This window comes from Budorcas taxicolor, chromosome X, assembly GCF_023091745.1.
Source record: "Budorcas taxicolor isolate Tak-1 chromosome X, Takin1.1, whole genome shotgun sequence".
NCBI lineage: Eukaryota > Metazoa > Chordata > Mammalia > Artiodactyla > Bovidae > Budorcas > Budorcas taxicolor.
Genome location: NC_068935.1, coordinates 70,812,112 through 70,835,779, shown reverse-complemented (window position 1 = coordinate 70,835,779; position 23,668 = coordinate 70,812,112). Strand labels below are relative to the sequence as shown.

The window sequence follows — 23,668 nt, the reverse complement described above, 5'->3', positions numbered from 1 at the left end:
TATATTTTTTTATTCTTTTTTTTTGTTTAAATTCTACATCTTTAAAAGACCAGAGTATAATAGTACAAAATAAGTAAAATGAGTTATAAGAGGAGATGTCACTGAGTCAGGTTGGTTTGACACCTTTATTTTAAAAGCATTAATTTTCTATACATCTGTGTCTCTTTTGCTGTCTTGCATACAGGGTTATCATTACCATCTTTCTAAATTCCATATATATGTGTTAGCATACTGTGCTGGTATTTTTCTTTCTGGCTTACTTCACTCTGTATAATCAGCTCCAGTTTCATACACCTCATTGACTCTGTGGGAGAGGGAGAGGGTGGGATGATTTTGGAGAATGGCACTGAAACATGTATACTATCACTTAAGAAACGAATCGCCAGTCTATGTTCGATACAGGATACAGGATGCTTGGGGCTGGTGCACTGGGATGACCCAGAGAGATGATATGGGGAGGGAGGTGGGAGAGGGGTTCAGGATTGGGAACTCATGTACACCCATGGCGGATTCATGTCAATGTATGGCAAAACCAATACAGTATTGTAAAGTAAAATAAAGAAAAAATAAAAATTAAAAAAAAACAAAAACAAAGATAAAGTTGTAATCAAGTGCTATAATGATTTTGGACACTATGTACATGTTAATAAATTTAAATAAAGAACCAAGAAAAAAATGCAAAAAAAAGCATTAATTTTGATCTATCCATGGTAGACTGAATAGAATGAATTAAGTTAAATGAAGATGGAGAGTCATGTAAAAGTGTTTAATGCTGCAAACATGGTGTCAGCCTTTCAAAGACAGGTCATTAGACAGATCTGCTCATGGTGGGAAGCTTTTTGTCTGTGATAAACACTGTTAAAGGATCCAGTTATATCCTATGAAAGCATTGTATGGTGATTTTTTTAAATGTCAGAATGAATTTAGTGGAATTGCATAACTGAAATATCATCTAAAAAGCAGGAATTATGTGAAATTATTTATGAAAACCGTGTGAATAAGATGATCACCTGACTTTGAGCAATTCATATGCATTTACAAAATATTGCATAGCTCCAAATTGGAGAGGAAGCTTTTGGGGTGGCATGCTTATTTGGTGTGTTAAAGCAATCAGGCCCACGGTAAGGCATTTTTTGTCATTCAGAAGTGCTGAAGAGTTGATGAAGAACTAGGACACCCCTGAGATTCTTTTAAGTTGTAACCTTAACATTAATGAAAATTATTACCTGCTTCTTTCCATATTTTTGAAATAAGGTAAAAATAGAACCCTCATGGGAATGCTTTTACAAAATATTTTTAAATTGACTAAGTAGTGTGGAAGTTCATTTGAAAACAGTAGATTTTGTTTATTTGCAGCCAGGTTTTTCTATATTCCACTTTATATTTCTTACTTCAGTTCATAAAGCTTTATTAAAGTCCTTGTTTCCAAATGTAGATCCCAGGGCAAATCTCATCTTCTCTTATTTTGCATTCAACCATACTTTGGTTTAAAAAGACAAAACAAAGCTAAAGAAAGAGAACTCTGCAAAGAGCAACTTGGCTTACAGTAGTCATCCACGGAAGAGCCTTTAACTTCCCAACATAACTGTATCTGTTCCTATCCTCTTCTTTCTGTTTCTTATAATAGAGCTGGGGGTTTCTATCTCAAGTTATCCTCTGTAATCTATTCCTTTTTTGTCTTGTGTTTTCAATCATTTATTTTCTCTCATGTATATTTACACTCTTCTCAGCTAGATTCTTCCCATCAACTTTAAACAGGCTCAAGCAACTCCTACTTAAAACACACTACAACTACACTGAAGTAATGTTCTCTCTTGACCACATAAAACTTTGTTGCTCACATCTCTTTTATTAAGGTTACTAATGGTTATTTGCCATTCTCATTTCACTTGAGCTTTCCCAGGGATTACACAAGTCAAACTCCCACATTCTTGAAATATTATTTTTGTGTTTTGTGACAACTGACTTCCTGATTATCCTCTTACTTCTCTGGTTTCTCTTTCTCTGTTTCTTTTACAAGCTTATTCTCATTGTGTGTTTATTCACTCAGTTATGTCTGACTCTTTGTGACTCCATGGACTGTAGCCCACCCGGCTCCTTTGTCCATGGGGATTCTCCAGGCAAGAATTCTGGAGTGGGTTGCCATTCTCTTATCCAGGGATCACGAATAATAAAGACAAAGTTATATACCAGAGGTATTTGGCAATAATTGAAATGAAAATGTCTTGCAGCATTTTGGCTCTGTGATTTAAGCACTTTCTGATTTTGAAACATAGTGGTAGATTTTTTTCAGGTTTTTAAAAAATGGCCCACATTTTTGTCAACAATATATACTCCTGATTGATCCTTATAGGGGAAAATCACAGCACATCCCTCTAGTGTTAGACCAATGATCCTGAATTTTAAGAAAATGTTTTAAATTTTTGTCATGGCCAGTTTAAGACACCTGTGAATATGTGTCTTAAACCACACATAGACACACACAGAGAAACACCAGGGAAATATTCAATCACTAATTTCTTTCTTTTTTTTTAATTTAAATTTATTTATTTTAATTGGAGTCTAATTACTTTACACTATTGTATAATAGTGACATAAACATGAATCCACCACGGGCGTACATGTGTTCCCCATCCTGAACACCCCTCCCACCTCCCTCCCCGTATCATCCCTCCAGGTCATCCCAGTGCACCAGCCCCAAGGATCCTATATCGAACCTGGACTGGCGATTCATTTCTTATATGATATTATACATGTTTCCATGTCATTCTCAAAGCATCCCACCCTCACCGTCTCCCACAGAGTCCAAAAGACTGTTCCATACATCTGTGTCTCTTTTGCTGTCTCACATACAGGGTTATCATTACCATCTTTTTAAATTCCATATATATGCATTAGTCTACTGTATTGGTGTTTTTCTTTCTAGCTTCAAGCACTAATTTCATACAAAAGAAATTCAGCTTTTTGTTTTTCATTTTGTAGGGAATGACTATTCGTCCTCTTGTTGACTTATTAGATGTGACAAAAAGAGGAGAGACCTCTCCAACTGTGAGTGAACAAATTCTCATTCGGGTAAGATATTTATATATCATGTATGTCATCCTGTTGACTGGAACTAACCCTTGTATATTAGGTCTTTACATGTTAGATCTTTTTATACTTGAATTTCTCTAATAAAAGGAGATGTGATTTTCTGAATAGGTATTTCTTATATTGGGCTTCCTAGGTGGATCAGTGCGTAAAGAATCTGCCTGCAATGCAGGAGATGCAGAAAGTGTGTGTTCAATTCCTGGGTTGGGAAATTCCCCTGGAGGAGGGCATGACAACCCACTCCAGTATTCTTGCCTGGAGAATTCCGTGGACTGAGAAACTTGGTGGGCTGAAGTTCATAGGGTTTCAAGGAGTCGGACATGACTGATGCGACTGAGCACACATGCATGCACACATTTGTTATATTGTAACAATCTGTAATTTGAAAATCAGTCAATCAGTTCTTTTGATAAGTGATAAGAACAATGAAAGTCTGAATGTTAGCATTTGCTCTTGAGAGAGTAACAGAAAAGAAAGCTGTAGACCCCCAAGTGGCAGGAGGAAATAAATTGCAAGTGCAAGTGAAAGTCACTCAGTCATGTCCAACTCTTTGCGACCCCATAGAATATATAGTTCATGGATTCTCCAGGCCTGAATACTGGAGTGGGTAGCCTATTCCCTTCTCCAGGAGATCTTCCCAACCCAGAGATCAAACCAACGTCTCCCACATTGCAGGGGGATTCTTTGCCAGCTGAGCCACCAGGGAAGCCCAGTGGCAGACATTTCTTCCTTCTCTATACAAAATTAAAAGAGGCTTCTTTTAATTCTGTGTTGAAGACACCTGATTCTGCCTTGAGCTAACCAATGTATTTTTCTTATGGAAATGTTTTTCCTAAACTATGTTAATGAAACTATGCATTCGCTTTGGAATCTGCCTTTCTTCAAAATGGTTCCGCCTAAGACCTTTCCTTTTCTCAAACCTTGGGATGAGAATGGCTCAACAAACCAGTATTCACGGCAATTGTTTTGTGGTCAAGGGATGACATGGTACCTCCTATCTCAAAAACGCATATTGTGGGAGGGGGGCCTGGTGAAACTCCCTCAGCCTTGAAGCATCTCTCTTATCTGGTTAATAGCTTTCTATGACCTAAATCAAATCCCTTATGATTATACAATGGAAGTGAAAAATAGATTTAACGGACTAAATCTGATAGAGTGCCTGATGAACTATGGGCAGAGGTTCGTGACATTGTATAGGAGACAAGGATCAAGACTATCCCCATGGAAAATAAATGCAAAAAAGCAAAATGGCTGTCTGGGGAGGCCTTGCAAATAGCTGTGAAAGAAGAGAAGTAAAAAGCAAAGGAGAAAAGGAAAGATACAAGCATATGAATGCAGAGTTCCAAAGAATAGCAAGGAGAGATAAGAAAGCCTTCCTCAGTGATCAATGCAAAGAAATAGAGGAAGAAAACAGAATAAGACAGACTAGAGATCTCTTCAAGAAAATTAGAGATACCAAGGGAACATTTCATGGAAAGATGGGCTCGATAAAGGACAGAAATGGTATGAACCTAACAGAAGCAGAAGATATTAAGAAGAGGTGGGAGGAATACACAGAACTGTACACAAAAGATCTTCATGATCCAGATAACCACGATGGTGCAATCACTCACATTCACCTAGAGCCAGACATCCTGGAATGTGAAGTCAAGTAAACCTTAGAAATCATTACTATGAAAAAAACTAGTGGAGGTGATGGAAATCCAGTTGAGCTATTTCAAATCCTGAAAGAAGATGCTGTGAAATATGCCAGCAAATTTGGAAAACTCAGCAGTGGCCACAGGACTGGAAAAGGTCAGTTTTCATTCCAATCCCAAAGGAAGACAATGCCAAAGAATGCTCAAACTACCGCACAATTGCACTTATTTCACATGCTAGTAAGGTAATGCTCACAATTCTCCAAGCCAGACTTCAGCAGTGTGTGAATCATGAACTTCCAAATGTTCAAGCTGGTTTTAGAAAATGCAGAGCAACCAGAGGTCAAATTGCCAACATCCACTGGATCATGGAAAAAGCAATAGAGTTCCAGAAAAATATCTATTTCTGCTTTATTGACTATGCCAAAGCCTTTGACTGTGTGGATCACAATAAACTGTGGAAAATTCTGAAAGAGATGGGAATACCAGACCACCTAACCTGCCTCTTGAGAAATCTGTATGCAGGTCAGGAAGCAAGAGTTAGAACTGGACATGGAACAACAGACTGTTTCCAAATAGGAAAAGGAGTACGTCAAGGCTGTATATTGTCACCCTGCTTATTTAACTGATATGCAGAGTACATCATAAGAAACGCTGGGCTGGAAGAAGCACAAGCTGGGGTCAAGATTGCTGGGAGAAATATCAATAACCTCAGATATGCAGATAACACCACCCTTATGACAGAAAGTGTAGTGGAACTGAAGAACCTCTTGATGAAAGTGAAAGAAGAGAGTGAAAAAGTTGGCTTAAAGCTCAACGTTCAGAAAACGAAGATCATGGCATCTGGTCCCATCACTTCATGGGAAATAGAAGGGGAAACAGTGGAAACAGTGTCAGACTTTATTTTTTGGGGCTCCAAAATCACTGCAGATGGTGACTGCAGCCATGAAATTAAAAGACGCTTATTCCTTGGAAGGAAAGTTATGACCAACCTAGATAGCATATTGAAAAGCAGAGACATTACTTGACAACAAAGGTCCATCTAGTCAAGGCTGTAGTTTTTTCAGTAGTCATATATGGACGTGAGAGTTGGACTGTGACGAAGGCTGAGTGCCGAAGAATTGATGCTTTTGAACTGTGGTTTTGGAGAAGACTCTTGAGAGTCCCTTGGACTGCAAGGAGATCCAACCAGTCCATTCTGAAGATCAACCCTGGGATTTCTTTGCAAGGAATGATGCTAAACCTGAAACTCCAATACTTTGGCCACCTTATGTGAAGAGTTGATTCATTGGAAAAGACTCTGATGCTGGGAGGGATTGGGGGCAGGAGGAGAAGGGGACGACAGAGGATGAGATGGCTCAATGGCACCACTGACTCGGTGGACGTGAGTCTGAGTGAACTCCGGGAGTTGGTGATGGAGAGGGAGGCCTGGTGTGCTGCAGTTGATGGGGTCGCAAAGAGTTAGACACGACTGAGTGACTGAAGTGAACTGAACAGCCATAAAACACCTTGCTAAAAACTAGCAATGGGGCATTCTTTCTGTTCCTTTCTGATCTCTATGTCAGAAGCTTTCCCTATCTCTGTTATGCTTTAATAAAAAAAAAATAGCTCCAAGTAGTCAAGCCTCATCTTTGGCCCCCAGTAGAAATCCTCTCCTCTGGAGGTCACAATTCCTCATGTAACACAAAGCTTGCACAGCAACCTTTCACTCTGTTACTGTGCAGCTTCCCACATTCTCATAGGAAAGTATTTTAACTTTTTTGTGCACTTGGTTTCCTAATCAGTAAATTTGAATAGCTGTTTACATTATCTCTGAAGGCCTATCCAGGTTGAATAACCTATGAATTATGAATGTTTTTAACTGTAAATTATAAGTGTTTTGGGTTTGTTTAACATATTAATTCTAATTCTAGACTAAATTATCCAGGAGCTGAGTTGATTTTTTGTTTGTTAATCCTTATGTAGTTGGAAAATTTTTCTTGGGATATTTTAGCCTTTGGTGGAGTTTTTAATATACCACCAAAGATTGAGAAAGTTAAAAATTTCTATATTCACATTGCAAAATATACTCTTTGACATAGAGTTTCAAAATTACCTAGAGTTTAGACATAAATGCCTGATTTTTACATTAGAAGTAAGGAGAATATCAGAGAAATGTAAAGATGTGAACTCTATCACTTGGTTTTGTCTTGTTATAGAAATATATATATATATTTTTTTTTTTGCTTATCTTGGGTGGTCTTTTATATAATGTAGCAATAGGAATATTGAAATATAGAGAACGTTAAGAATCCTATCAAGAAATTCTTATTTTTATTAATATGGAAAAATTGGGGGAATTTTTGTCAAAGGGAAAGGCTAGTTTGTCTACCTTACCTTTAACTTCAATGTGGCACAGACTGTAATTTTCTGGGATACATTTTCTGCACATATGATGGCTTTTTATATGTAAAATACTTGTTTTATTAATAATTATGTGCCTAAGAGGGCTTCCCAGTGGCCCTAGTGGTAAAGAACCCACCTGCCAATGCAGGAGACATAATAGACATGGGTTCAATCCCCAGGGTGGAAAGATCCCCTAGAGAAGGGAATGCCGACAGAGGAGCCTGATGGACTATGGTCCATAGAGCTGCAAAGAGTTGGACACGACTGAAGCCACTTAGCACACATGCATGTGCCTAAGAACATATACAGATAAGCATGATTAGCTCAACTGATTACATTCTTCTTTCAAATTTTAATAGCTTATTGCCCAAGTTGTAAAATAAGCATTTATTAATAATTTTATTATAATTGAAAGATGTTTTAGGTTATTTTTAGGGAAAATCATATTTTTCCTGTGTTATTCCTAACATATGGATGAGTTTTAATGACTGTGTAATATATGTTATATTGATAAAACATAATATAGCCAATTTATAGGACCAAGTCAAATTTTATTTTCTTTTTCAACTTTTTATTTTAAAGATGTCAAGTGTACAGATTTCAAACCCAGTTCAATGAATATGTATATACTATTTACCTTGACTCTCTGTTGCATTTGCCACATTTGTTTTACCACTCTCTATCTACATTGGTACCTATTATTACTGTCATTTGCTGAATGATTTGAAATTAGATTGCAGACGTCCTGATTATTCACTTCTAAATGTTTTAGCATGTATTAATATTTTAAAGTAAAAGGACATTCTAGTACATAACCACAATTGTTTATCAAATTCAGAAACTTTAACAGTAGTTTTATCTAATTTAATTCCATATTCACAATTTTTCCAAAATTTCCAATACTTTATAGTATTTTTCTCCTCATCTGGGATCATGCATTGCATTTATTTGTCATATCCTTTCAGTTACCTTTAATCTAACACTTTTTCAACTTTTTGTTACTTTTTGTGACACTGGCATTTTTGAAAAGTTCATGAAGATATTTTGTATCAATAGAATATCACTCAAGTTGGGTTTATTATTTCTTCATAAATATATTCAGTTTATTTATTGTGATGTTATGTCAAATTAAACTTTCAATCTTAGCACTTAAATTCCTTTTTTAACTGCTTTCTTTCTCCACTCTTGATCTACATCTAGCCAAACTTCTTTTTTTCATAAATCTCTTATAAAGGTCTTTATTTTCTCCTATACATGTTACTCATGATGTTCCCATTACAAATAATGATTTATTGTTTCCATATGTAACCTCATTTCTTCTAGGGCAAGCTCACACTGAACATTTTCATATAAGCCTTCTCTAAATTCATATTTTTCTATTTATTTCCTAAATATTCCTTTTTCTGCTGCATTTATACATATACACATGCCAAGTTTAAACTGAATTATCATGTATGTGCTTTTAACTTGCCTCTCCAGTTTGGTTCTGTATCCTTCAGAAACAAGAATTTTGCCTTTTACATCTTTTATTTCTTTCACTTTACCAGACCTAGACTTTGGTAGTTGAATGAATTTATCATATGATACTGATTAATATGTGCATTTTCAATTTTAAATGGAGTGTCTCTAATGCTTATGCTAGAATTATTACAAACATTCTTACTTATAAATACAGATTCTCTTTTTTATGCTTACCCTGAAAAGAGTTTAGGATTAAAAAAAAACAAGCAGCTCAGATGAAATCAACAATTTTGAAGATGATTTTAAGAGATCCTTTTATTTAGTATTAACTAACCAAGTTCCTCATGTATACTATATATTTAGATATATATTTTGTTTTATTTCAGTTCTTTGATCATTTGCTGGCTGGCATAGAAGATATATCAGGACACTGGGGACAATATTACTGGAAAGACAAGTGAGGATTTGCCAAAAGTATGCTTGTGTGCATGCACAAAAACATGGAAATGAGCCTGTATATCTTTCTGTATGTTTCTGTTGGGAATAGTTGAGATTTACTCATTCACATGTTTAGAAAATGATGACAGCTAAAGAAACAAAGATCTTCCTTTTTCTTATCATGAAGGATACGACCAACCCTAAGTCCAGACCTTAAAACTAAATAGTGTGCCATAAAATTATTAGACCGTCCTGGGGTGGGAGGTATTATGCACAGTTCCAGAGAAAGTGATTTTACATCAAATCATGTTACTATCCTAAATAAAGTCTCTAATATCTTGTCACTTAAAACTTATCCAAATTTTTTACCTCAGTTTATAATTCTAACTACTGTTAGCTTCCTTCCACATCTCATTCTATTCTTTCTGCCATATACCATACTGTAGTCATGTCTTTACTAACACATTAAGTTCAGCATATTGTTACCTTAAAGCCTTTGTGTAATGTTCCTGTTGCCTGAAATTCTCTTCTACTTGATCTTTGCATGCCTAGTAACTTCATGTCATTTAAGCCTTGGCTAAAATTTCATTTCTTCAAAGATTATTCCCTTAATATTAATTCTTTATTGTATCAGAATTATCTGATATTTTAATGTTTTTTCTTTATTAAATGATATTTTATTTTAATCTTAAAAATACAATTCATATAAAATAAATCATTGTTATAAGTTTCTCTCAAACTAATATATAAGTGGCAAAAAGGACAGAGACCTTGTTTGCATTGTTAAGTTCTGTAACTGTAGCACTTAGAAAAGTTCCTTCTACATAATAGGTGTGCATGTGTGTATGCTAAGTTGCTTCAGTCCTGTCCAACTCTTTGCAAGCATATGGACTGTAACCCTCCAGGCTCCTCTATCCATGGGATTCTTCAGGAAAGAATACTGGAGTGGGCTGCTGTGCCCTCCTCCAGGGTATCTTCCTGACCCACGGGGTTGAACCCATGTCTCTTAGGTCTCCTGCATTGGCAGGCAGGTTCTTTACTTCTAGTGCCACCTTGGAAACCCTACATAATAGGCACCAGATAAATATTTTAAAATAAAGAAGTGAATGAGTGAATTATAAAAGGGATACTGTTAATGCTGATATTAAATCTAATCTGAGATTTTTAATCCAAATATTTAAACTATTCTAAATTAAGACCTATTCATAAGTACCCTGGTAGCAACACATATTAAAATTTGCTGCTTCAGCTTAGATTCCTTGCAGGAGCTGTGTAAAAAACCAAATACAGTTTTAGCAGCAAACACTTGGCACAAGCAGTAGGGTCGATACTTTGTCGATATCCATTTATGCCACATTACAGGAGAGATGGCTTCTATGGTGAAGTTAAGATCAGAGAACCAAGAGAAATTTTACTAGTGTTCATCCTCAAAGGAAGTTAATTTTAAACTCTGAAAAGGAAAAATTCATTTACCCTTCTTATAAATGCAAAGGATCTAACAAAATCATTTTTTCCATGTTTTTTTTGGATGCATGTTTTTGATCATAGAGAAAGGATGTAAACCATGATAAACCATGATTGGGACTTGTTTGTGTGTGTTAGTCCCTCAGTCGTGTCTGACTCCTTGCGACCCCATGGACTGTAGCCCACCAGGCTCCTCTGTTCATGGGAATTCTCCAGGCAAGAATACTGAAGTGGATTGCCATTCCCTTTTCCAGGGGATCTTCCTGACCCAGGGATCAAATCTGGATCTCCCGCACTGGAGGTAGATTCTTTACCATATGAGCCACCAGGGAAGCCCCTATACTTACTCTCTTGCCCTTTCTAATAATTCAAACAGCCTAGAACTTTTTTTTTTTTTTAATAAACAGTTTGAGCTAATTACCTGGTTCTCTGTTTAAGTATGTTCCATGTGGTTTTATGCAGTGACTTTTGTTGGCAGAAGAGCTACACACACACTTCGAAGAGTTTATACTTAGGGTCATCTCCTTTCTTCTCCCTTTGCTTTCACCTGTTGTACACAAATATCCTCCTCCTCTAAAGTAGAATCTCTACCATGCCCCATAAATTTATGGGTCCAATTTTTTCATTGGAAAAAATTGATATTTAACATTCTAAAGTTTTGTGTGTTTTTTTGATATTGCCATCTACTGTCTTCCTGAGCAAATTTTATGTTGACGGCTTGAGCCTAGAGTCAAGGTGGCTTTAAACTCCTGGAGCATCAGAAAGTGACTTTAAAGTATATAAACATTTAAAAAAGTAGACCTCAGGAAAGTATTCAAGATTGCAGTGATTTTGAAAAAAAATATGAACTTATTGCCTATAAATCTATATTTAGCTGGTATTTTCACTGAAGTGTTGTGAAACCATAGTTTAACATGGTTTATTTTTCATTTTTTGAGTTTAAATTCAGGTTCCTTAAGCAAATATTCAATTCTGGTGTTCCATTCCTTTCCCCATTCATTGAAATAAACTATATTTCAGTGGCCTTCTATGAAATATAGACCCTATGTGGCTAATACTTTTGTCTTTGGTGTAAATATTTTTTCTTCATAAGTCTATATTTCCCTTGGCTTGATTGACGATAGTGGGATAAATCTAAAGCTTCAATTTCCTAATAAAGACATTTGAAATTAGAATTTCTTATGTTTTTTTCTTCTCTTTACACCATAGAATGATTTTTCCATTTAAACAAGTTACATGTGAAATAGGCAGTGGGTGAACCAGTTCTGGGACCTTCAAACTATAGTATAAAAATTCCTGAAAAAAAAAAAAAGGCACTAATTTCCTGGAATTTTTATTTTATTTACTTCTTGAACAGATTGGAGTATTTGAACAGCAAGTATCTGCAGAAGATTTTGCTCAGAGAATATGATCAGTCCAGATCAAGCATTGTGCTTCTTTATGAAAAGCTTGAAAGAAAACATGCCATAGAGCTAGCAGAAGCAGGCCAGTTAATACACACACCATCTAGTACATCTTTGCTGTAAGTGTGTGCATGTGTGCAGTGCATGCATGCATTTATGCATGTGTGTGTCTGTGTTTTCATTGGTTTAGTGAAATATCGCACAAAAATTACAGAATTATTTAAAGTTCTATCCCTTTAAAGTACAATCATCTTTCCTTGCAGCATGTCCTGGGAAATATGAAGCAGAACTCAGATAAAACTAAGGATGTTTGAGTTGCACAGGCTGCATTGTTTAGCAAACAGTGGTGAACAAAGCTTAATGGAATAAATTGTCTATGAAACTTCAGCTTATAAGAGTTTTGAAATGTTCTCTATCTTTAAGAAATACATGTTTGCATTTTTATTTCATTTAAAGACTCATGTTGGGTAAAATAATTTACCATTATCTTTTATTGATTACGGACTGAACTGAGTGTTAAAAGGTATTTAATTTTTCTTTTTCATTTTGCTGAAGAGAATAAATAGAGAAAATATAATTTGGAGATTTCTTTGCTGTAGGTCTTTAGGCAGTTGTTAGGAGAGAATAGATAAGATCTTGAAAAGGGAAAATGAAGCAAAGGGAAAGAAATAAGGAAAAAAAAATATGTTACTATGAATAATTATTAACTGTATTTGGTGTTTGAGTAGGAATTGATGTTTTCCTGCATCATGAAATTTTGAGGAGGGAGGAGGTTCTTTTATTAATTTTTTAATATATTTTTAAGATCCTTCAAGAATAATTTGTTTTAACAGGTATGAGGCAACTGTAGTTGCATATTTAGTCTAGGACAAAAGGATTAATTACCTTACCCTAAGGGCCATCATGCATAATCAGCAAGTGCAGATTTGACAGGAATGTATTTCACCAGTGGATAGCTCATTTCTCTATTTTACATTCAGAAGTTGAGGCCTCAATATTTAGCCATTGTTTTATTGGGTAGAACACTATTATAGCCCTTAGATATACATGGTATGTACTGACATGGAACTATATCCAAGACATAATATTAATTAGAATTAGAATACTGAGAAATAAAAGTGTAGCATGATCACTTTTGGAGAAAATATAATTTATATACCTATATCTGTATGTGTGCATAAATAGTCAAAAAATGTGTACACCAAGAGTTAATTGTAGTTTTCTCTAAGTAATGAAATTGCTTAATTTTTGTGTTATTCTTTATATTGTTGTATATTTTTGGTTATGCATACATTAATTTTAGGAAAAAAAATAACCTTAAATCCATTGAGCAAAGGAAATAGTCAAAATCAAAAGCAAAACATAACTTAAGGAAAAAAAAAAAAAAAAAAAAAGATCCCAAACTCCACGGTGTAAAATGGGAGTCCTCTTGGTTCCAAACAGTTGACCAAAGTTAAGTGATGTTTTTCTCAGCAATAAGTTAGCAAATAAACACTGAAATAGGATATCAAAATATAGTACAAATAATTTTTGTTTTCAGAGATTATTAATTAGAATATAACACATTTTTTTCATTGTTGAGCTTATGACTTGACTTTTTAAAGTGAACTGCACCAGAAGACCTACTGAATTATTTTCTGCTATGAAGTATTACTGATATTGTCTCAGCTGAATCTTCTATATTAAGTGGAAGTGGCTAGCTATGGGGAGGGAAATGTAGATGGATAACAACTGTTATGCCATAGACTCTTGAATAGACCAGGCTTTGGACGTATTTAGGAATATCAACATTTTTCTTTTAAGCCAGGTACAAATAACCAAAACACAATTAAGAGCTAAACATAAATTTGATGTATTTGAATAGTATACATAACAATTCTGATTAATTCAGGACTTTAAGTGTGAATTCTATTTTATGCAAATCACACAAATAGGCTCACATCATTGTCTGAAATTACCTCAGAAATGCTGACATTTCCCTTTGAAATAGTAATATAAATCTGGCATTAATATTAGGATAATAAGTATGAAAACTATTTGGTAATTTATAAGTCTTTCTTAAAGATAATATATTTCAGAATTTGAATGGAGACTAAAGCTTCAATTGCATAATTGTTATAAAAATATTGTGAGTATGTTTATATAGGAAAAGTCAATTCAACTATTGTTAGATGGTAGCATACTTTAAAATTTCAAGCCACTTCATACTTATTAGAATGGCTATTAAAAAAAAAATATCAAGTATTGGACAGAAAACAACATGTGTTGGCCAGATTGTGCTGGGACTGGCACCTTGTTGGGGATATAAATGGGTGAGGCCTCTGTGGAAGATGATACAGTGATTCTTTTCAAGAAATTTAAACAGAATTACCATATGACCTAGCAATTCCACTTCTGGGTATTTACCCAAAAGAAGTGAAAGCAGAGACTTGAACAGATATTTGTATGCCTTTGTTTGTAACAGCATTACTTACAATAGGCAGAATGTGGAAGTGACCTAAGTGGCCGTTGATGAATGAATACACAAATTGTGGTAAATATATTATATATATGTATATACACATCTTTTAGTATTTGACTTACCTAAACCATAATTCCATCACCTTCACTAGGTTTGTTCATAGTGATGCATCCTAAGGGCCATTTGACTTTGCACTCCAGGATGTCTGGCTCTAGGTGAGTGATCACACCGTCATGGTTATCTGTGTCATTAAAATCTTTTTGTATAGTTCTTCTGTGTATTCTCACCATCTCTTCTTAATATCTTCTGCTTCTGCTAGGTCCATACCATTTCTGTCCTTTATCAAGCCCATCTTTGCATGAAATGTTCCCTTGGTATCTCTTAATTTTCTTAACAAGAACTCTGTTTTACCCATTCTATTGTTTGCCTCTATTGCTTTACATTGATCACTTAAGGAAGGCTTTCTTATCTCTCCTTGCTATTCTTTGGAACTCTGCATTCAGATGGGTATATCTTTCTTTTTCTCCCATGCCTTTAGCTTCTCTTCTTTTCTCAGCTATTTGTAGGGCCTCCTTAGACACCCATTTTGCCTTTTTGCATTTCTTTTTCTTGGGGAAGATTTTGATCACTGCCTCCTGTACAATGTCATTAACCTCTGTCCATAGTTCTTCAGGCACTCTGTTTATCAGATTTAATCAAATCTATTTGTCACTTCCACTGTATAGTCATAAGGGATTTAATTTAGGTCCTACCTGAATGATCTACTGGTTTTCCCTACTTCCTTCAATTTCAGTCTGAATTTGGCAATAAGAAGTTCATGATCTGAGCCACAGTCAGCTCCCAGTCTTGGTTTGCTGACATGAAGAGCTTCTCCATTTTCGGCTCAGTTCAGTTGAGTTCAGTCACTCAGTCATGTCTGACTCGGTGACACCATGGGCTGCAGCACAACAGACTTCCCTGTCCATCACCAATTCCCAGAGCTTACTCAAGATCATGTGCATTGGGTCAGTGATGCCATCCAAACATCTCACCCTCCTGCCTGCAGTCTTTCCCAGCACCAGGGTCTTTTCCAAAGAGTCAGTTCTTCCCATCAGGTGGCAAAAGTATTGGAGCTTTAGCTTCAGCATCAGTCCTTCCAGTGAATATTCTGGACTGATTTCCTTTAGGATTTTCTGGTTGGATCTCCTTGCAGTTCAAGGGACTCTCAAGAGTGTTCTCCAACACCAAAGTTCAAAAGCATAAATTCTTCAGTGCTCAGCTTTCTATATGGTCCAACTCTCACATCCATACATGACTACTGGAAAAACAACAGCTTTGACTATACAAAGCTGTGTCAGCAAAGTAACATTTCTGCTTTTTAATACTCTAGCTTTGTAATAGATTTTCTTCCAAGGAGCAATCTTCTTTTAATTTCATGACCACAGTCACAATCTGAAATAATTATGGAGCCCAAGAAAATAAAGTCTGTCACTGTTTCCATTGTTTCCCCATCTATTTGCCAGGAAGTGATGGGACTGGATGCCATAAATTTATTTTTTTAATGTAAATTTATTTATTTCAATTGGAGGTTAATTACTTTACAATATTGTATTGGTTTTGCCATACATCAACATGAATCCACCACAGGTATACATGTGTTCCCCATCCTGAAGCTCTCCCATCTCCCTCCCAGAACCATCCCTCTGGGTCGTCTCAGTGATTCAGCCCCAAGCATCCAGTATCATGTATTGAACCTGGACTGGAGAATCATTTCATATATGATATTATACATGTTTCAATGCCATTCTCCCAAATCATCCCACCCTCGCCCTCTCCCACAGAGTCCAAAAGACTGTTCTATACATCTGTGTCTCTTTTGCTGTCTCGCATACAGGGTTATCATTACCATCGTTCTAAATTCCATATATATGTGTTAGTATACTATATTGGTGTTTTTCTTTCTGGCTTACTTCACTCTGTATAATCTGCTCCAGTTTCATCCACCTCATTAGAACTGATTCAAATGTGTTACTTTTTAATGGCTGAGTAATACTCCATTGTGTATATGTACCACCGCTTTCTTATCCATTCATCTGCTGATGGATATCTAGGTTGCTTCCATGTCCTGGCTATTAAAAACAGTGCTGCAATGAACATTGAGGTACACGTGTCTCTTTCAATTCTGGTTTCCTTGGTGTGTATGCCCAGCAGTGGGATTGATGGGTCATGAGGTAGCCCTATTTCCAGTTTTCTAAGGAATCTCCACACTGTTCTTCATAGTGGCTGTACTAGTTTGCATTCCCACCAACAGTGTAAGAGGGTTCCCTTTTCTCCACACCCTCTCCAGCATTTATTGCTTGTAGACTTTTGGATCACAGCCATTCTGACTGGCATGAAATTGTACCTCATTGTGGTTTTGATTTGCATTTCTCTGATAATGACTGATGTTGAGCATCTTTTCATGTGTTTGTTACCCATCTGTATGTCTTCTTTGGAGAAATGCCTATTTAGTTCTTTGGACCATTTTTTGACTGGTCGATTATTTTTCTGGAATTGAGCTGCAGGAGTTGCTTGTATATTTTTGAGGTTAGTTGTTTGTCAGTTGTTTCATTTGCTCATATTTTCTCCCATTCAGAAGGCTGTCTTTTCTTGCTTATAGTTTCCTTTGTTGTGCAGAAGCTTTTAAGTTTAATTAGGTGCCATCTGTTTAGTTTTGCTTTTATTTCCAATGTTCTGGGAAGTGGGTCATAGAGGATCCTGCTGGAATGTATATCAGAGAGTATTTTGCCTATATTCTCCTCTAGGAGTTTTACTGTTTCTGGTCTTAGTTTAGATCTTTAATCCATTTTGAGTTAATTTTTGTGTATAGTTTGAGAGAGTGTTCTGGTTTCATTCTTTTACATGTGGTTGACCAGTTTTCCCAGCACCACTTGTTAAAGAGATTGTCTTTTCTCTATTCTTGCCTCCTTTGTCAAAGATAAGGTGTCCATAGTTGCGTGGATTTATCTCTGGACTTTCTATTTTGTTCCATTGATCTATATTTGTGTCTTTGTGCCAGTACCATACTGTCTTGATGACTGTGGCTTTGTAGTAGAGCCTGAAGTCAGGCAGGTTGATTCCTCCAGCTCCATTCTTCTTTCTCAAGATTGCTTTGGCTATTCGAGGTTTTCTATATTTCCATACAAATTGTGAAATCATTTGTTCTAACTCTGTGAAAAAACTGTTGGTAGCTTGAAAGGGATTGCATTGAATCTAAAAGTTGCTTTGGGTAGTATACTCATTTTCACTATATTGATTCTTACGATCCATGGACATGGTATATTACACCATCTATTAGTGTCTTCTTTGATTTCCTTCACCAGTGTTTTATAGTTTTTTTTTTTTTTAATATATAGATCTTTTGTTTCTTTAGGTAGATATATTCCTAAGTATTTCATTATTTTCATTGCAATGGTGAATGGAATTGTTTCCTTAATTTCTCTTTCTATTTTCTCCTTATTAGTGTATTAGGAATGCAAGGGATTTCTGTGTGTTTATTTTATATACTGCAAATTTACTATATTCGTTGATTAGCTCTAGTAATTTTCTGGAGGAGTTTTTAGGGTTTTCTATATAGAGGATCATGTCATCTGCAAACAGTGAGAGTTTTGCTTCTTCTTTTCCAATTTGGATTCCTTTTATTTCTCTTTCTGCTCTGATTACTGTGACCAAAACTTCCAGAACTATGTTGTATAGTAGTGGTGAGAGTGGGCATCCTTGTCTTGTTCCTGACTTTAGGGGGGATGCTTTCAATTTTTCACCATTGAGGATGTTTGCTGTGGGTTTGTCATATGTAGCTTCTATTATGTTGAGGTACGTTCCTTCTAGTCCTGCTTTCTGGAGAGTTTTTATCATAAATGGATGTTGAATTTTTTCAAAGGCTTTCTCTGCATCTATTGAGATAATCGTATGGTTTTTATTTTTCAGTTTGTAATGTGGTGAATTACATTGATTGATTTGTGGATACTAAAGAATTCTTGTATCCCTGGGATGAAGCCCACTTGGTCATGGTGTATAATCTTTTTAATGTGTTGTTGGATTCTGATTGCTAGAAATTTGTTGAGGATTTTTGCATCTATGTTCATCAGTGATATTGGCCTGTAGTTTTCTTTTTTTGTGGCATATTTGTCAGGTTTTGGTATTAGGGTGATGGTGGCCTCATAGAATGAGTTTGGAAGTTCACCTTCCTCTGAAATTTTCTGGAAGACTTTGAGTATGATAGGTGTTAGCTCTTCTCTAAATTTTTGGTAGAATTCAGCTGTGAAGCCATCTGGACCTGGGCTTTTGTTTGCTGGAAGATTTCTGGGTACAGTTCCAATTTCCATGCTTGTGATGGGTCTGTTAAGATTTGCTATTTCTTCCTGGCTCAGTTTTGGAAAGTTTTACTTTTCGAAGAATTTGTCTATTTCTTCCATGTAGTCCATTTTATTGGCATATACTTGCTGATAGTAGTCTCTTATGATCCTTTGTATTTCTGTGTTGTCTCTTGTGATCTCTCCATTTTCATTTCTAATTTTATTGATTTAATTTTTTGCCCTTTGTTTCTTGATGAGACTGGCTAATAGTTTGTCAAATTTATTTATCCTTTTAATGAACCAGCTTTTCACTTTGTTGATTTTTGCTATAGTCTCCTTTATTTCCTGTGCATTTATTTCTGCCTTAATTTTTAAGATTTCTTTACTTCTACTAACCCTGGAGTTCTTAGTTTCTTCTTTTTCTAGTTGCTTTAGGTGTAGAGTTAGGTTATTTATTTGACTTTTTTCTTGTTTCTTGAGGTATGCTTGTATTGCTATGAACTTTCCCCTTAGCACTGCTTTTATAGTGTCCCACAGGATTTGGGTTGTTGTGTTTTCATTTTCATTCATTTCTGTGCATATTTTGATTTCTTTTTTGATTGCTTCTGTGATTTGTTCATTATTCAGCAGTGTGTTGTTCAGCCTCCATATGTTGGAATTTTTAATTGTTTTTCTCCTGTAATTGAGATCTAATCTTACTGCATTGTGGTCAGGAATGATGCTTGGAATGATTTCAATTTTTTTGAATTTACCAAGGCTAGATGTATGGCCCAGGATGTGATCTGTCCTGGAGAAGGTTCTGTGTGCGCTTGAGAAAAAGGTGAAATTCATTGTTTTGGCGTGAAATGTCCTATAGATATCAATTAGGTCTTACTGGTTTATTGTATCATTTAAAGTTTGTGTTTCCTTGTTAATTTTCTGTTTAGATGGTCTATCCATAGGTGTGAGTGGGATATTAAAGTCTCCCACTCTTATTTTGTCATTGTTAATTGCCCCTTTCATACTTGTTAGCATTTGTCTTACATGTTGCAGTGCTCCTATGATGGGTGCATAATAATTTATAATTGTTATATCTTCTTCTTGGATTGATCCTTTGATTATTATGTGGTGTCCTTCTTTGTCTCTTTCCACAGCTTTTGTTTTAAAGTCTAATTTATCTGATATGAGTATTGCTACTCCTGCTTTCTTTTGGTCTCTATTTGCATGGAAAATCTTGCTCCAGCCCTTCACTTTCACTCTGTATGTGTCCCCTGTTTTGAGGTGGATCTCTTGTAGACAACTTATATAGGGGTCTTCTTTTTGTATCCATTCAGCCAGTCTTTGTCTTTTGGTTGACGCATTCAACCCATTTACATTTATGGTAATTATTGATAAGTATGATCCCATTGCCATTTACTTTATTTTTGGGGGTTCAAGTTTCTATACCATTTTTGTGTTTCCTGTCTAGAGAGTATCCTTTAGCATTTGTTGGAGAGCAGGTTTGGTGGTGCTGAATTCTGTCAGCTTTTGCTTGTCTGCAAAGCTTTTGATTTCTCCTTCGTATTTGAATGAGATCCTTGCTGGGTACAGTAATCTGGGCTGTAGGTTATTTTCTTTCATCACTTTAAGTATGTCTTGCCATTCCCTCCTGGCCTGAAGAATTTCTATAGAAAGCTCAGCTGTTATCCTTATGGGAATCCCCTTGTGTGTTATTTGTTGTTTTTCCCCTGCTGCTTTTAATATTTGTTCTTTGTGTTTGATCTTTATTAATTTGATTAATATGTGTCTTGGGTGTTTCACCTTGGGTTTATCCTGTTTGGGACTCTCTGTGTTTCTTGGACTTGGGTGATTATTTCCTTCCCCATTTTAGGGAAGTTTTCAACTATTATCTCCTCAAGGATCTTCTCATGGTCTTTCTTTTTATCTTCTTCTGGGACTCCTATGATTCAAGTGTTGGGCGTTTAACAGTGTCCTGGAGGTCTCTGAGATTGTCCTCATTTCTTTTAATTCATTTTTCTTTTTTCCTTTCTGATTCATTTATATCTATCATTCTATCTTCTATTTGACTAATCCTATCTTCTGCTTCTGTTATTCTACTATTTGTTTCCTCCAGAGTGTTTTTGATCTCATTTATTGCATTCTTCATTATATATTGACTCTTTTTTATTTCTTCTAGATCCTCATTAAACCTTTCTTGCATCTTCTCAATCCTTGACTCTGGGCTATTTATCAGTGATTCCATTTTGATTTCAAGATTTTGGATCATTTTCTTTATTCAGAATTCTTTATCAGGTAGATTCACAATCTCTTCCTCTTATGTTTGGTTTGGTGGGTATTTATCCTGTTCCTTTACTTGCTGGGTATTCCTCTGTCTCTTCATCTTGTTTATATTGCTGATTTTGGGTGTCCTTTCTGTATTCTGGCAGTTTGTGGAGTTCTCTTTTTTTGTGGAATTTCCTTGCTGTGGATGGGCTTGTACAGGTGGCTTGTCAAGGTTTGTTTGTTAGGGAAGCTTGTGTCGGTGTTCTGGTGGGTGGAACTGGATTTATTTTCTCTGAAGGGCAATGAAGTGTCCGGTAATGAGTTGTGAGATGTCAGTTGTTTGGCAGCAACTTTGGGCAGCCTGTATTTAGGAGCTCAGGGCTATGTTCCTGTATTGTTGGAGAATTTGTGTGGTATGTCTTGCTCTGGAACTTGTTGGCCATTGGGTGGTGCTTGGTTTCAGTGCAGGTATGGAGGCGTTTGATGAGCTCCTGTCAATTAATGTTCCCTGGAGTCAGGAGCTCTCTGGTGTTCTCAGGGTTTGGACTTAAGCCTCCTGCTTCTGGTTTTCAGTCTTATTTTTACAGTAGTCTCAAGACTTCTCCTTCTATACAGCAATGTTGATAAAATATCTAGATTATAGATGAAAAGTTTCTCCATAGTGAGGGACACCCAGAGAGGTTCACAGAGTTACATGGAGAAGAGAAGAGGGAAGAGGGAGTTAGAGGTGACCCGAATGAGATGAGGTGGTATCAAAAGAGGAGAGAGCAAACTAGCCAGTAATCACTTCCTTATGTGCACTCTACAACTGGACTGCTCAGAGACGTTCATGGAGTTATTCAGAAAAGAGAGAGGAAGGAGACAGAGGTGGCCAAGAGGATAAAAGGAGGTAATCAAAAGGAGAGAGACAGATCCAGCCAGTAATCAGTTCCCTAAGTGATCTCCACCATCTGGAACACACGGAGATTCACAGAGTTGGGTAGAGAAGAGAGGGGGCAGGGAGGAGACACAGGCGACCTGGTGGAGAAAAAAGGAGAGTCCAAAGGGGGAGAGAGCAGTCAAGCCAGTAATCTCTCTCCCAAGTAAAAATGGGTACTGAAGATTGGGTTCTTTTTCTTTTTCAATTTTTATTTTTACTTTATTTTACTTTACAATACTGTATTGGTTTTGCCATACATTGACATGAATCCACCACGGGTGTACATGCATTCCCAAACATGAACCCTCCTCCCACCTCCCTCCCCATAACATCTCTCTGGGTCATCCCCGTGCACCAGCCCCAAGCATGCTGTATCCAGCATTGGACATAGACTGGCGATTCGTTTCTTACATGATAGTATACATGTTTCAAAGCCATTCTCCCTAAACATCCCACCCTCTCCCTCTCCCTCTGAGTCCAAAAGTCCGCTCTACACATCTGTGCCTCTATTCCTGTCTTGTATACAGGGTCATCATTGCCATCTTTCTAAATTCCATATATATGTGTTAGTATACTGTATTGGTGTTTTTCTTTCTGGCTTACATCACTCTGTATAATTGGCTCCAGTTTCATCCATCTCATTAGAACTGATTCAAATGTATTCTTTCTAATGGCTGAGTAATACTCCATTGTGTATATGTACCACAGCTTTCTTATCCATTCATCTGCTGATGGATATCTAGGTTGCTTCCATGTCCTGGCTATTATAAACAGTGCTGCGATGAACATTGGGGTACATGTGTCTCTTTCAATTCTGGTTTCCTTGGTGTGTATGCCCAGCACTGGGATTGCTGGGTCATAAGGCAGATCTATTTGCAAATTTTTAAGGAATCTCCACAATGTTCTCCATAGTGGCTATACTAGTTTGCATTCCCACCAACAGTGTAGGAGGGTTCCCTTTCCTCCACACCCTCTCCAGCATTTATTGCTTGCAGACTTTTGGATCGCAGACATTCTGACTGGTGTGAAATGGTACCTCATTGTGGTTTTGATTTGCATTTCTCTGATAATGAGTTATGTTGAGCATCTTGTCATGTGTTTGTTAGCCATCTGTATGTCTTCTTTGGAGAAATGTCTATTTAGTTCTTTGGCCCATTTTTTGATTGGGTCGTTTATTTTTCTGGAATTGAGCTGCATATGTTGCCTGTATATTTTTGAGATTAGTTGTCAGTTGATTCATTTGCTATTATTTTCTCCCATTCAGAAGGCTGTCTTTTCACCTTGGTCATAGTTTCCTTTGTTGTGCAGAAGCTTTTAATTTTAATTAGATCCCATCTGCTTATTTTTGCTTTTATTTTCAGAATTTTGGGGGTGGATCATAGAGGATACTGCTGTGATTTATGTTGGAGAGTGTTTTGCCTATGTTCTCCTCTAGGAGTTTTATAGTTTCTGGTCTTACATTTAGATCTTTAATCCATTTTTAGTTTATTTTTGTGTGTGGTGTTAGAAAGTGATCTAGTTTCATTCTTTTTCAAGTGGTTGACCGATTTTCCCAGTACCACTTGTTAAAGAGATTTTGTTCACTCCATTGTATATTCTTGCCTCCTTTGTCAAAGATAAGTTGTCCATATGTGTGGGGATTCATCTCTGGGCTTTCTATTTTGTTCCATTGATTTATATTTCTGTCTTTGTGCCAGTACCATACTGTCTTGATGACTGTGGCTTTGTAGTAGAGCCTGAAGTCGGGCAAGTTGATTCCTCCAGTTCCATTCTTCTTTCTCAAGATTGCTTTGGCTATTCGAGGTTTTTTGTATTTCCATACAAATTATGAAATTATTTGTTCTAGCTCTGTGAAA

General features: G+C 36.3%; 1 protein-coding gene across 1 annotated transcript in view; it reads left to right on the top strand.

Annotated features, from left to right (window-relative positions):
• Positions 1-23,668, top strand: part of LOC128069508 (sodium/hydrogen exchanger 2-like) — a 127,264-nt gene that overhangs the window by 44,471 nt on the left and 59,125 nt on the right. The window contains exons 6-8 of the mRNA XM_052662679.1: positions 2,983-3,072; positions 8,960-9,030; positions 11,833-11,960. Of these exons, the coding sequence (XP_052518639.1) occupies positions 2,983-3,072; positions 8,960-9,030; positions 11,833-11,960 (289 nt within the window). The remainder of the gene's footprint in view (positions 1-2,982; positions 3,073-8,959; positions 9,031-11,832; positions 11,961-23,668) is intronic.